Raw genomic sequence first — 14686 nt, forward strand, 5'->3', positions numbered from 1 at the left:
ATTATTTTAGCTCGACTTTATTTCAGAGTGACTACAGTTGGTTTTGCTGACTAAGCATAAAATAATGTTTATTATGTTGTGATGTTGGAGGTTCTGGTCCGTGTGGAGCTGACCTAAAATAACTGCCCCTCATCTCCAGTTCTTTTTTCCTCTTGCTCTTATTGCTTTTATTATTCGGTGGGTTAGTGTAGAGAGACAGGAAATGGGACCGAGAGAAGAAATGATGAACAGGAAAGAGCATCTGAGATCACACAGTCTGCGTCTCAACCACTCAGCTACAAGAAAAGAAAAGAATAAGAACAAATTCAATATTTTCTTAAACTGCAGCTAAACAATAATTAGACGCATTATAAAGATGAAGCTACTCTCCTGCTTATCAGTGAGAAAGATAAGAAAGCAGACAGCAAGGTTTAAGTAACACATGATCTCTACTCCTTTCTTTTTCCTGACATCCCTGAGGAGCGACGGCATTAATGCCAAATCAGTGACACAGTAAATACGACTCACCATCCGTCAATATGAATTTATCTCTTTGCACAAATAAGATATGCAGACAAGCACCACTGACATTAGACAAACACAGTTGAGGCTTGTGACGTGTAATATTTTGTTTAGACGGTGCAGTAAATATCAATTATGATAACATAAACATGTCTCCATCAGTGGCCACATAGATAATACAACAAAGATAGCAGTGGGTGAAAAACTGCATTTGATGTACAATAATGATTATCTGCCGATCCTCTTTAGCACTTCATGTTTAGGTGGAGCTCCTATTTGTCCTCCAACACAGATAAAGCAGCTGTGATGTGGAGAGATCATCCCTCTGAGTGAATGATAGCACCAGTGACAGATGAATGACACCCATGACAAAGTAACACAAACTGTAGCTGCTGGTGTCGCAGCAGACTCTGGAGTTTATTTTGGGTTTTTATTATTTCTAACAACAAAAGAAGACGAGTTCTTGCAAAGCTGTCGGGATGAGTAACAACGCCAGTGACAGACCAATGACACCGGTGACAGTTCAAAGCAAAACTGCAGCTGCTGTCATGTGGTGACAAACCAGTCACCAGTCAGTGTGTCTTAAATTTATACCAGGCTGCGTCTCAGTTCGATTATCAACTAACTGCTCATCAGAGATCTCTCATGTGGTGTCTTGATTCCAGCAGCTCACCCACTGCTCCGATTTAGAGCCAGAACAGCTCACATCAACCACAAAACCCCACAAGTGGAGAATTCAGATTGCCTGACTTATATTTGAAAAACAAACAAACAAAAAAACACCTTACAGGCAAAACGAATTCCAGTTTTTACAGTAAACCTCTTATTCATTATATTAATTGCGCTCCACAGAGACATCATCACTTGAAGCCATATAATGGGTTTTAATTAGTGAGTCTGCAGCTGCAGATTCATAAAGAGCAGAAAAAAAACCTCATTTTTAAAAACCTGCCGGCCTCTTTGCGCAGCAGGTTGTTGGAAGTGATGCTGACTATGAATACTTTAATGAAGTAAATGTCACAGGTAAGTGTGACTCAGAACTTAATACTGGAAAGTCAAAATTAAGCATTTAAGACTTTTTCCTTTTTGTGGTTGAAAATTGGGGGTGAGACAAATCCCAAAAACGTGTTTACATTCAGCTCAGTGAAGAAAGTCGGGTGATGATGGTCATGACTGACAGAAACAGCCACATTCGTAATCTAACAGAAGAGCCATTTTAACTCAAACTCCGTAAACCCAACATGCCTGTTTTTGTGCCTAAATCTAGAACTAATCACAAAACTGATTTATTTCTCCACAATGGCCTTTAATGCTGCTCGACGTCGTGCTGATGGTGATATCAGATCAGAGAGCTTGTTTTCTAAAGGCCAGTCAGCAGTTGGACTGGAATCTCACTAACTTCGTTTCTCAGCTTCCCTTCTCACACTGAGTTCTTCTCAGCTTGTCTGAAATTGCAGCTTCACATGTTAACAACGCAACATTCAAAGATCTTTGTAACTTTACAAAACTGAGTATTCAACAGCGGGTTTGTCTCTCAAGTTCTGTTTTTGATTCTTCACATACTTCTGTAACAAAAAGCGACTGTCAGCATTCGCCCTTAAAATTCACAGATTTGAGAACACAAAGACAAGCCACAAAGTTTGCGAGGAGAAGGCAGTGCAGGCGGTGTGATGGAGCCGAAAGGAGCCTGTGAAGGCCGTGACCCTTTTGTCTGTGGATGAAACTTTGTGAGGAAAAACCAAACAGAACATCTGAACTTTGTCTTTGCGGACATAGAAAGACATTTTTGAGTCCTAAATAAACCCAAACCTGCAGGTCTCAGGAAACCTGAGAACCTGGAGGGATAATATAAAAGATTCAAACCCAGAATCGTCAACCACTGCTCCACCGTGCCACCCTTGTCCTGTTAAAGGTCTATAGATCGTCACACACACTCCCATGCCAACTGCATGCATCGCACAATGACATAGTGACATTTGTTAAGAAGCTTCTCTTCTCTCTCATTTCATCCTGTGGTGACTTAAACATCCCAGAATTGCAAATGTTTTTTCAGCCAGTTGATGGACGTCCTGTTTTTCAGCTAAAACTCCTCATACACCTCCTGCATCAGCTGCTATGTGCTGTTTACTGTAAGCTCCTTAGAGCAGACATCAGACTGACTGGCTCTCTTCCTGTCTGAGTAAATGACTGAAGCCAAACAGGAGGATGAACACGTTTTTAATGGGAAAGGCAATTCGTGGACCAGCGATGCACGTCGCACTCTCATCTTCATTCGAGGTCGGACTTGTTTGCCAGACTCAGGCAGGCCTCACTTCTATTATGAGGAGAAAGTTCATGTAATGATTTGGCAAGGAGAGTTTGAATTTGAGCCAATAATTGGGAAAACGAATCCGCCCAGGGAGAGCTCTGGAAATGTCTCTCTTTTCCCTCGTGTTGCTCGTGTGCTCGCAGTGTTCATCATTCTGACAAAAGCCAAAAGACTCTCCTGTCCTTCAGTGATGGTTCTGTTTAACAACTGAGCAGCAGCTTCGTCAATTAAAAAGATTCTCCTGGTGTTTTTCGCAGCTTCCGTATTGTTGTGACTGAATTCCGCATTACTTTGCCCCGTCACTTTGGGGTGTGCTTGCTGAGACTGGACTTCAGATAGCCTTTGATGACTTTGTAATTGAGTGTAATTTGGCTTCCTCCCTTCAAACTAATGAGGTGAACAGAGAAAATAGTGGCAGGGAAGAACACAGTCATTTGCAGATAGAGGAAAAACTGTTGTAAAAAAAAAAAAAAAAAGATTCCTCTGTGGAGTGAGTGCACTCAGGTTTTAAAAAACAGCTGTCACCCTGCCTCTCCTCCTCATCACAGCAATAATAACCACATCACTATGCAGAACGGCAGCTCTGGACGTCTTCATTCTCAGAAAGCTGAGCGTGTCAGGCAAAAATGAGAGGACAGATGGAGGTGAAGCTCATTTATTTCTGCAATCATTTTCATTTTTTCTGGAGCTTAAATTGGTGGTATAACAGAGAGGAACCTGTGTAACCATCAATGTGGCAGGAAGCTATGGGACAGAGAATGGGCGTGCTCTCTAATGTGGCTTCAGGTGAACCCGTGAAGTCAGTAAAAGGAAAAACAACCCACACTGGGAGAAAGTTGAAAGTCAAAGATCCAAACATTTACAAAGGCGCTGTCACAACAGCTAACCACTGAAGATATCAATTGCCACTTCATCTCTGCATGATGGCGGGCGGCAAAGCGCGGTGGCGAGCAGCTGGAGTCACACCCCTCGCGTCTCTCATCCGTCAGCCTGCCAGGGGATCGCTGCACGCCATCAAGTCCTAACTGCACACTCCGAGCACCGCGGCACACTTTCCCACCTGTCCTACCAATGCTAATGACCCACAGCACCATTAGCACACTGGTCCACAGCCTCCACTGCAAGGTGCTGATGCACATGCACTCTCAGCCATGCTCAATCTGTTTTCCTCACCACTGACTCATTTCTGTGGTGTTGCAACTTTCGGATTCTCTAATTAGCCGCAGAGCTGGTGGGTCGCCCCATCCGCCACCTGCATCTCTGTCGAGTAGCTGATGCTCAGGGCTGCACCAGTGGAGGGAGTCGAGCAAACTAGCTCAGGAGGATGGCTCAGTTTGTCGTCATCCTGTGAGGAATCAGTATTTGTGCGTCACACCCCGATACTCTACGGCCGGCTTCGCTGATGACCAACGAGTTTTTTCTGAGATTGGAGGTTTTTAGCTGCGAACAGCTGGAACAATGGTGTGCTTTTCATGTCCAAGCACCCACATCCATCTTGCAGTATAAGGCGGAGATATTAATCGAGGGATCTCTCATTCATGTCTTCATTTGAGTATATTTTAATTGAAATGACTCTCATGCAAATGTAATTGCTGCAGAATAGCCCATTAGCCAAATGAAAATGAATGCTTATAGAATATTAATTCATCATGTGATCATAAGTCATTCTGCCTGTGATAAATCCAGGAACTTCGAAGAAATAGGTTTCCTTTGGGGTTTAAAAAACCATATAAATCCACTCGACAGCAAATTAAGTATTGGTGCAGAAAGTACATACGGTAATGTTCCTCCAAGTCACAGCCTACTTACTGTAAGTGGCCCATTTAAATATTCACCATCATCATTATATCACAGCCTCACGGACGGCTGACAGATGAAAAATTTAAAGGCTGACTGGCCTTTTCAATCCATTTCTTTCCGAGTCCATTCTCATGTTGGTTGAGAAACAATCTTTGGCCAGTCAGCATTGAGACAGCGAAGGGATAAACCAATATCTGTTTCAGTCAGGTGAGAGTCGACATCTGTTCATTCAGCTGGATTACATCCAAAACTCCAACATCTGCTCCTTTTAACATCCGTTAGAGAGAAAAAATCCCTACAGATTAACATTCTTCGAGTCATCTTTATAAATTTGCTGCTGTTTCTGCGACTTAACAACGATAAATGTCACCTAGTAGTTTTTTTAAATACTCAAGAAGCGTGCTGTGAAGATTGTGTGTGTGTGTGACTGTTTGTACTAAAGGAGGCTGCCTGCTGCATTAGCTCCCGTTTATATTTAAGCTGTATGCATTTTTTCAGTTTTTTGCAGTTTGGGATCACAAAGTAAGTCTGTCTTTCCGTCCATTGATGTGTTGAAAGTAAAGCGGTTATTTTGGACAGTAGAATTAACAGAAAAAAAAACAGCATTCACATCCAACGTCGGGTTCTGTGGCTGCTGAATGTTCCAGATGCGTTCTGGTTGTGATTTTGTGTTTGTGGAGCTTGAAGGGACGGCTGGAAACGTCACTCTGTTTATGTTAATAACCTGATGACGGGTGGAGACTGACAACGAGCGCTCAGGAGCTCCGTACATCTGAGCATGTTCCTCCTTTCTGCTGATGAGCAAACAGGCCGACTGTCTGCTGAGACAGTTTTTTATTCTTGTGTTGTGTTTTCACATCTTTTTCTGTTGTCACCAGGTGGCTGTAAATCTATTATTTCACATAAAAAAAAGTGAATGTGAAGCGGCTGGCAAATGACAACTGATAATTTCAACACATTTATTTAATCCTTCATTTGTATCAGGATACTGATTAGTGCAGCTTTAAGTAGAATTAATCCTCCGCCCAGAACAAAGGCCGTTGTGAAATGATCAAATCTTACATTTCCTTTCATTTGTGGTTTTAACTTTCAGTGGAACTATTTTAAGCACTTAAGAGTCATTTTAGCAGTTTAACTTTTGACTGCGTCATATTTTATATAATATATGTCACACCAATGTGTTTCAAGGCTACAAAAAAGGGAAATATTTAACTAGACTACTGAGGTTCAGTATTTAAACAAATTTAAAAAGGAGCCACTTTTCTCCCACTCAGTTTTTACTGCTGTGTGGAAAATAGATGGACTTCAACCAATCAGTGAGCTCATCTGATTAATGCATTCAGCACCCACAATCAGTGCACTCCTTCACTATTATTGACTTAGAATAAGATGACTAACGTCCACTTTTTACTGGTGATGCTGCTGTAGAGTCCATCTGAGACGGTCTGAGAGTCTGAGCGGCCCAGTGAAAGTATAAGATTATTTCAGTCTGTGTTTCTCTAAACTTTCTCTGAGATTTTAAATTGCACGCGGCATAAATTAAGAAATAAAAAGGGCCTGCAGGATGAACCTGATGTACTGAAAATGCTTCGCTGAAACAGTGCAGGTGATTTCAACACAACACACATTCTCATTATAAATTAACCACAGAACTCTGACTTAGGGAGCACACGCTCGACTGTTTTCAGGATCTAGGTCCCTTTTTCTCTCAGTCTCTGTTATAATTGCATACACAATCATACTGTCATTTAGAATCTCTTGTATGCTCCGTTATTTCCTTTCCTCTCCATCTGGGACTGCTCCATCTACCCTGTGGGAGATGGAGCACGTTGCTTCTAATAGAAAAGTTTGATTTATTGGAGGTGGAAAAGTTCATTAATCCAGCTCCCGTCTTGTTTCCCCAAAATATACCGTTTAAACTACGAACGCATCAATCTCTTCTTGCTGCCTCCACATCTGTTAACATCTGTTGAGGCGGCCGGTCGCTGCTCCTTCTGGTCCGGAGCCAATCTGAACCGATTTTATTTAAATGATCTTCTTAATGTTACTTCACATAGAAATTGCAGTCATGTTTTAGCTCATATTTTGTGATGGCGGGTCAAAAGCCATGCCTTGACCTGCGTTGGAGAACAGGGAGCTCCACAGAGGGGCCAATCAGAGTGTGAGCACTCTGTACCACTTTTACTAAAACACTCAGAAGTACCTTCTCCCACTCTGGTGTGTGTGGGGGGGCTGTTGTTATCCACCTTCCACCTGTACGAAGCCCATTTACAGTCTGATATGCAGGAATGGGGCCAGAAGACGCTGCGATCATGAACACGCTTGAAAGAGCAGCAGAAAGATGAGATTAAATCCAAACACCAGAAGTCTGCTCTCCTGTCTTACACATCTCCCCCCCCTCTCTCTCTCAGGCACAATTATATTATTTTTTCTCATCTATAATACTATTCTTCTCACATAGATGGTAATTTTATCCTTCCATACTGTGTCGGTCTCATTCACACTGTAATTCTAACAAGTTATTCTCTCATTCACACCCCTCTGCTGTCTGTCTGTATCCAGGTCATAATGCTGTACTTGCTGTAATTTATAGCCTTGAGGATCTCTCCTACGTCGCGATATATATATATATATATATATATTTTTTTTTTTTTTTTTTGACAACTGACAACAACAATGGAGTATTTACATAAAACTCCCTTCAGCCAACAGAATATGTGCAGAATAGTAAGCATAAGGTGGCTTTGACTTCAGGCTCAGTGTCGAAAACCAGCAGGAAGGTCAGACGTGAGTCAAACAGACTCCGCCTCCGGGAAATTTTCACCTCAGTCTTCTAATGCTACCTCACAGCTATCCAGGTAAGCCGGCCAGTACAGGATTAAAAAAAAAATAAAAAAAATGTACACCTCATTATTTTATATCTTCTCCTTTCACTATTCAAATTTGCCTTTAAGTCGACTCAGACTACATCAGACTTGCAGCCACTCTCGCCTCAGAGATTTCTGTAATTAAAACCAAAGCTTCAATCTGTCACCGGCGGCTCTATTTGGTAAAAATGACAGCACGTCCCATCTTCAATGAAGAACAGTGAGCTCGTTGCTCACACCCCTTCTCCAATGGCAGACAGTAATGCTCAGCATTGCAAACTGCTATGTTTTTTTGTTTAAGCGAATTCCCCAGTTATATCAATAACACGTGTTGAATATTTTTTTTAAGCAGTTTCAAAGTGGTGGTTAAAAAGGCATCAAGATGTATACACCTGAAGAATCTGAGCTAATACCCAGAAATCTGCTCTCAGTGGAGGACGCACTTTAACTGCTGATGGATCATTTCCAATATGCAGAGCAGGCTCCATATTTCTTCTTTCTTCAGTAAATAATAAACTCCTGTCTGACGAGACAGGTACATTCTGCTCTGAAACATTTCAAACACCAGCCGCCTGATGACTCGCTCTCGTGACATGCCATGACTGCACTTTAATTACAGTCCTTCGGGACGTAATTATAAAGTGACCAAACACATTAAAGAGAGTCATGCATGGAAAAAAAATAATCAGCAGGAAACTGGAGGTGATGGCTCATGTGGAAAATGGTCATGGCGGCGACGTGATCTATTAAACTGTCGGTTGTGTCTGAGCTCAGCGACGTCTCTGCTGTTCTCCCCTTCCAGAAAATGCCATCCTGGCCTTTGGAAACGGATCAGATGTGAAAACGGGTGCGATGCCCAGTCCAGCGACCGACGACCAGAGCGCCTTCCTGGCAACCACCACCCCGGGCGTCTCCATGGAAACAGAGCACAACATCCTGCGAGCACAGATACCTACTCAGGTGAGACACGATGGACGTAAAACCATTTCCAAACGGAGGAGGCCTCAGTCAGAACTGGGTCACATGGCTGCAGATAACTCCCTGAAAGCAGCAGACGGGTGGGATGCAGAAAAATAAAACTCCCTTACTGAGATGAATTTAATAGCAGATTCTTAACGTAGGCTGACAGACATCAGGATGCGGTCCCTAACCCTTTGCTCTTCTCTGTCCTTTAAGCCAAATAAAATAAAAATCTGGTAATGCCACACACAGTCAATAAAAGCAGATGTATACTTCATCATCATAATTTAAAAAGGGAAGTATTCACGGTTTAGCTTCACGACACATAAAGTGAAATCATTTGATCCTACAAATGACGTAAAAAATGACATTTGTAATAGTTTGAGAAGCACGGGTACACACTGAGAGAGCATTTTTATTAAAAAGTTCTAAATGAGGCTGAGACATATCTTAACTATTATTTCTATTTGTTGATGAGCAGAGTTCCACACTGTGATGAGCCAGCAAAGACTGCTTACACTGAGTGTTTAACAATGTTTAAATGAATGAACAGAGCTTTATGATAGGATGTAACTTTATTCATCCCAGTGGAGTCATTCTGTCCAGCAGTAAAAGGAGTCAATGCAAGTCGAGCATTAAACAACCAACATAATGAAAATAAAAGCAAACACACGTTATGTAAAGTTATATTATCGATCATTTAAACATGTTACTGCAGGGGAGCATGCAGAGTGACGTTACCAGGCCCCTGATTACCAACATAAACAGCATTAATGCATCATACTGCATGTGATTGCGTATGTAAACATGATATCAATAAGGTCAGTGGACTCAAACAATCGGCAGCGTCTGTCACACAAACCACGTCCTCTATTTATCAGTGTTTCATCACCATTATAAACAGGTCTGCGATGATAAGATAAGATAAGGGATTAATAAAGTCTATCTTATCTTATCTTATCATCAGGGCGGCCCAGACAATGAGGAAGTTGAGTAAAGAGTTGAAGATAAATTTTAATGTGGCCGGCCTGTTTTACATTACACACAGTATTTCACAATTTATTAACGAGCACGAATTTATAAATAACATACTTCCCTTCAGGCTGAGGAAATTTGTTCCATGCATTTGGCTCCTAATGGGAAGCAGTGCACAAAAATGCTGTAGATAACACAACTGGCAACGTGCTGACAGATATAAACAAACTTCACAAGGCTAATATATAACCAGGCCACTTAGTTTCTCCCGAGGAGAGAAAGAAAAAGGCCAGAAGCCCAAATGACACGTTCACGTCTGAACGGTCTGAATCATGCTGACAGTGTTTGACTTCATGTTACCAAACAAAGAGAAGGTAAACAGAAAAGTGACATCATGTCACCTGATAGACGACCATCAGCTCAGGATTAAATAAAGCGTGACGGAGTAGATACCAGTCAAAAGTTAATTAAACCAGTAAATTAGCTCTGGAGAGCTGCCTCGGGGTCACATCGTCAGACTTCAACCAGCATCCTGTCACATCTAAATAACTCTGTCTGATAAAGCAACAAAAATTAACGCCACACGCAGGACGTGGCTGTGCATCTTAACGAGCTCTGACTTCCCCAGAGTACTGAGGACGTGAGTCAGGACGACAGGTTAACTCACTTAGCGCCATTAAAGCGTTAGTTGGGAATATTTGACTTGAGGCTGTGTGAAGTACTTAAACATCCGCAGTAGATTTGGAGATGAGTGACGTGCTGCCCCCTGAGATGAGTTTCAGCCACTTCGGAGAGAGAGAGAAGTCTGTTGAAGTGCTTTATTTTGAATGTTTTCTCAGCTTCATCTCTCTGACTCAGAGTACTGAGCGCCAAACTTTGGCCTTGGAGCACGGCGGTTTGACGACGAGACAAAGCGGTGAAAGAATCCAAAATAAAGTGCAAACACAAACTGCTGTGTGGTTTTCACTTATTTTAGTGGATTTCCACAAACACAGCAGCTCTCTGCTTCTCTGCCGGTGCTTCAAACCTACTACAGCCAACACGCTGACGATATCAGCACACGATTCATTCGGAGCTGATAGAAACGCAGATTATCAGTGATGAGGGAGACTGATAACTTAAATTTGGAATAGATATGGAAAATACTGTAATTTGTGGCCTTTTCTGGTTTAGACCACCAGATTTAGTTTTTTGTGTCCAACAGACTGTGATGTTTTTTAATTTTGACCTGCATAACTGGCATCAATGTTACCTGCTGTCACAGTAATAAACGACCTGCTGCACATTTAAACTGACACCTTCACCCTTTTCCTGACTTTTCATGAATTCATCAGTTAATGACTGAGCTGAGCAGTTAGCAGTTTATGAGTTCAGTGACATCTGATGTCTCTGCTGGCAATTTATCAAATGATATTTATTGTAATCCCAATAAGTCAAATATTCCAAACTGTCACTTTAAAGCTCGTAGATTCAACTTATTTTCTGAAAAACAAGCATCTCGGTTTTAATTAACAAAGTAGTAATTTATCATTGAGTGAATTTAATTTAGAAGGAGCGGAATAATGTCAGGCCACTTCTCATAAAGAGCAGCAGCAGAGCAACAAAGAAAAAGCACCTTTAAAGAGGTGGAACGCTGGCTGCCTCCCCCAGTCGGGTCGAGGATGGAGATGAATTCGGCAGACAGCACCGAGATGAGAAAAACAGCAAACTGCAGGAGGAAGAAGGCCGCCTTAATTAATGAGATATGAATGCAGTTATCTGTTGTCTTCCAGGAGCACAACTCACATTTTCACCAGTAAATTGTGAGGCAAAAAAAATGCAAATGAAATGCTAATTAAAGAGTCTGAAAACAAATGAATCTCTCAGTTACATATACCTTTACCTTTTTGTATGTAAATGTTTCTGCGTTGTTATGGAGGCAACGTTCAGACAAATATGGATTATAGACTCAAATCTGGGAAACCAATCAACGGATGCCAAGAATATTTTCCTGTGTGCATACAAATGAAGGTCAACGAGCTCATCAAATGGAAAAACAAACATGATCCTGAGCTCCAGTTGTAAACATACCATAAAAAATTCAGCAGCGGTAAAGGAAGTAGGTTCACATCACAACAAGTTCTTCTTTAATTAGCAGCATTAAATAATCACTCCAGTGAAGTCTACAATACTCAGAAACCTGAGAGCTCATTGATTTCACTCTGTTTGAACACCACAAAGTGTTTTTTTGGATGCGAGTCTGTAGCGGTCAAAGTGTTCCTGCTGAAGGTCAGAACACTGAATCATTTAAACGTTTGGACCATGGCTGAAATTCTTTGCATACACTAAATTAGAATTTTAAATTTCAAATGGACATTAGTAATCCTCGACTCAGGATCGGCTGCTTAACTCATTTTAATGGCGTTCTTATTAGTCCCAACCATGACCCTCAAGGGAGCGACTCCGCTGGCTATAAAACAGCCAAACTGTGTGGAAGTCTATTCTACTTCTGAATTGATTTATTAGCTCAGTAAATATGTTTTTTTATTGAGGGGGCGTGGTTACTGTGTGATTGACAAACTGTTATCAACCAATCAGGATGGTCTGCTGGTTTGGAAAAACCAAGATGGCTGACACTGTGTGCATCGAGCTGATCTCTTGATGTGCACAGTGAAGTGCTGTTGCTGTGAATGTGTTCACTGTTCTCTCACTGTTCTGCTGATAAACGGAGATGTCCCCCCACTTGTCTTAGTTTTCACCCCCCTTTAGGGTGAAAACAGGTTGAACTGTCTGTTTTTCTTTTAGGTCAATGAGAACGACAGACTGTGGGACGACGACGGAGACTCCACCCTTCCGTCTCCGGGCCTGTCGGACCGCGGCGCCGGGCCGGTCTGCCCCTCCCTGCTGGGGGGGCTGGGCTGGCTGCTGCCCGCCCTGCTGCTGCTGCTCTCTGATTACTGAGAGGCCTCGCCCCCCCAGGCCTCCACGGACAAAACTCCAGACCTGGGAGGGGGAAGGTGGGGGTGAGAGAGAGAGAAGAGCCATTTCTATGTGTCAAATGATGGTTTGTTTTGAGGAGGAGGAGAGGGGGGAGGGGGGGTCAACCCTGTCCTGCCCCCCCCTCCCACCTCTCCCTCCCTGTCACCAAAACCACACATAATCTTTTTCTGTGAATCGTGACTCAGAGCAGATCTGCTCTGGGGAGGACTGGACTGGGTGGAGGGGTGGGGGGGGCTGGAGAAGGTGGTGGTGGGGGGGGGGCGGGAAGTACACACCTCATTTCTCGCTTCACGCCTGCCCAAACAAAACAACCTGTTACGAACGACACACTTTGCTCCGTAAATAACGTGGGAGCTGCGGTGAGGAGGGCCGGTGGGTTCAGAAGGTGTACAGTGAAGAGACACTGAAATCTATGAAACATATATATATATATAAAGATATTAAAAAATTGTCTTTGAACATTCCTTGATGTAAAAGAAAAATATTAAATGTTAAGACTTTTCTCTCAGATGAGCTGTGATGATGTTACATGAGATTTAAGGTGGATTTAAAGTGTGTATGTCCTTTCACACTCTGCTCTTTCAGCTCTGTGCTTTATTTCAATGCCACATTTCTTTTATTTCATTTTTTCATTCAATCGGCGGAATTTTATGACCCAAAATGTTAGACGGAAGCACGTTACTATTGAATCAGATCACAATGATATTCTGATCGTTTGTTGTTGTGTTTTAATCTGTCGGCACGAAGAGCTTGTTTCCAAATAAAATTTCTTTGTGGAATTATTGAAATTCAGCATTGAAATGAGGTAACGAAGATCTCCCAAAGTCTGTAAATGTGTTCTATTTCGTCAAACAAGGACCTACTTTTCTTTGAGGTGTTGTAATTTGTTTTAATGATCATTTGTAGATGTTACTTTCTACTGTAAATGGCCGACATCTCAGTTTGGGAAGGACTCTTTGTGTACTCGTCCATTAAGCTTTAAGTGTGAAGGCCTGACACTTTTGGTTTGTGTCTGCTCCTCATCAGAAATATATATATCAAAAAATATCATTGTTTGGTTTTGATGAAGTAACAAGAGATGGACACGTGAATATTTTTTAAATGTGTGTGGACTTTGCAGCAGAGAAAACAGATATTTATCCACCTGTTTGTGACCAATCATGCTTTCGCCGCCGCAGGAGGAAGGTGGCGACCTGCTGGGACTCCTCCTCTCATCGGGACGCGTCCGAGGATTTTGGATATGTACTGTTAAAGCACAGCTCTGCTCGTGGAGTGGACACGTCAGGATGCTGAGGCTGAGTGAGGAGAAACTACGAGCAGACGTGGTGAGAATGATGTTGGACCTGACAAAGCTAACACGCTATGAACTCATAACATCTTCATGACAGCACAAGACAAAAAAACAAAAAACTGTTCATGCTTCCTCGGCGATGTCCATGTAGATTTAAAGTTAACATTTAAAAAGCACAAAGTGTTTCCCATATAACATCAGTGGCTGTTGTTACAGGGCCGGCTCACCTCACACTGTTTTCTCACTGATGTCTAAACATGCAGATAGTTCAGTTGTGTTTGCCCGGGTTTTTGAGGTACTGCTCCCCGAGGTCGCCGTCCAAATACAAAAGAGATGGCTGAGATCTTGTTTGTACTGCTCACAACATTAAAAAGCACTTTTCTTTTGGACCACACTCTCACAGCTTCACTCTGTGGCTGTCTGTCGTGCTCAGGTTTGTGTTTCCTCCAGAGAACCGCTCAATCACATGATCACTTCAGCTCGTTTGCTTCATTATTTTATCACTGGTTTAAAGCAGCATCAGCTCTTATTCGTTGTTTGGTTTTTTTGACCAGAGTAAGAATATGAATTGGTGCTGCTTTAACACGACATACTCTGCTGTATGATGCTAATGTTGGTGCGTGATATTTTCTGAGTGATATTCTATTTGTGACCAATCGATGTGTTTGTGAGAGAGAGAGAGACGTGAAAAGGAGCCGAGAAAATCACTCTAGAGATCTTTTGTTTCGTTACAAGACGTGTAAAATAATTTTTGGTTCATTTTGAAACTGAAAAACAACAACACTGTGATTTGGGCAACAAGAAGTTCACATGTTCATATTTGGTGAATGTTTGCTGTGACTAAAATTTGAGTGCCAATGGAGAGAACAGCATCAAATATAAAAGCTGATTCAGAGTTCTTCTGAGATTTGGTGACTAAACCTGATAGCTCGTAAACGTCAGAGGTTTTAATTTCACTCCATCTTCCTGGCATTACATTGGTGGCTGCTGTGAGTGAGAGGATTT

The 14686-nt window shown here is 42.1% G+C and overlaps 1 protein-coding gene across 2 annotated transcripts in view; it reads left to right on the forward strand.

Annotated features, from left to right (window-relative positions):
• The window catches only part of gfra4a (GDNF family receptor alpha 4a), a 100547-nt gene extending 87956 nt beyond the window's left edge, over positions 1-12591 (forward strand). For both annotated transcript variants that reach the window (XM_029494100.1, XM_029494101.1), the window contains exons 7-8: positions 8279-8436; positions 12196-12591. In XM_029494100.1, the coding sequence (XP_029349960.1) occupies positions 8279-8436; positions 12196-12351 (314 nt within the window). In that variant the 3' untranslated portion in view covers positions 12352-12591. The remainder of the gene's footprint in view (positions 1-8278; positions 8437-12195) is intronic.
• The last annotated feature ends 2095 nt before the right edge of the window (positions 12592-14686 follow it).

Source organism: Echeneis naucrates, chromosome 22 (genome assembly GCF_900963305.1).
Source record: "Echeneis naucrates chromosome 22, fEcheNa1.1, whole genome shotgun sequence".
In the NCBI taxonomy this organism is placed as follows: Eukaryota; Metazoa; Chordata; class Actinopteri; order Carangiformes; family Echeneidae; genus Echeneis; species Echeneis naucrates.